The sequence below is a fragment of the Mandrillus leucophaeus genome, unplaced genomic scaffold, assembly GCF_000951045.1.
Source record: "Mandrillus leucophaeus isolate KB7577 unplaced genomic scaffold, Mleu.le_1.0 Scaffold104, whole genome shotgun sequence".
NCBI classification, from domain to species: Eukaryota; Metazoa; Chordata; class Mammalia; order Primates; family Cercopithecidae; genus Mandrillus; species Mandrillus leucophaeus.
The window spans coordinates 1,840,969-1,841,652 of record NW_012098543.1 but is presented as its reverse complement, the minus strand read 5'-3'; the positions used below and the strand labels follow the sequence as shown (position 1 = coordinate 1,841,652).

The 684-nt window shown below is 54.4% G+C and overlaps 1 protein-coding gene across 1 annotated transcript in view; it reads right to left on the bottom strand.

Annotated features, from left to right (window-relative positions):
* The window catches only part of LOC105539622 (zinc finger protein 468-like), a 22,107-nt gene extending 21,667 nt beyond the window's left edge, over positions 1-440 (bottom strand). The window contains 1 exon segment of the mRNA XM_011979979.1: positions 358-440. Within this exon segment, the coding sequence (XP_011835369.1) occupies positions 358-372 (15 nt within the window). The 5' untranslated portion in view covers positions 373-440.
* Between the last annotated feature and the right edge of the window lie 244 nt (positions 441-684).

The following is a 684-nucleotide window of genomic DNA, read 5'->3' as shown; positions in this document are numbered from 1 at the left end:
CCATTGGCAGCTGCTCTAATCCTGGTCCACAGAGAGCTGACAGTGCATCCAGATGTGGCCCCTGAACAATCCCTGCTGCCCAACAGCACTGACACTACGGGGTCCTCACCCCGTCTCCATCCATGTCTGCTGTGAGCCCTTCCCAGGCCCATGCCCAGTGCCGCCTCTTCTCAACTTCATGTCACTGGGTCATGAGAGATGGAATCTAAGCGAGATGAGAGGGACTGAGGGAAGGCATGGGTGAGTGCGAGCAAACCTGTCAGACAGGACGCTTCAGACTCAGAAGATTCCCAACTCCAAGCCCCAGTGTTTCTGAAAGGAAGGAGACAGAACAATCCACCGAGAATATCATCTCACCTGAGGAAGAGCCATCCCTGACTCCTCTGCTTTCCTCTTCCTCTTCCGGGTTTCTTCCTCATGGACCAAGAGTCTTTAGAAGTCAATCCTGAATGTTAAAAATATGCTGTTTATTGCTCAGAATCAACACGCTCCCTCCCTGTAACACAATGACACAAACAAAGGAGACCCCACCCTGAGGAAATACGGTCCCCTCTGCTGCCCACTGCACCAGGGACAATAAACTCCTAAAGGAAAACTCCTGCTCCCCTCCTGGAGAAGCTCCCCCCCCCGCCCCCCCCCACACACACTTCAGCTGTGGGGAGCTGGGCTGGGATGAGCTCCCCT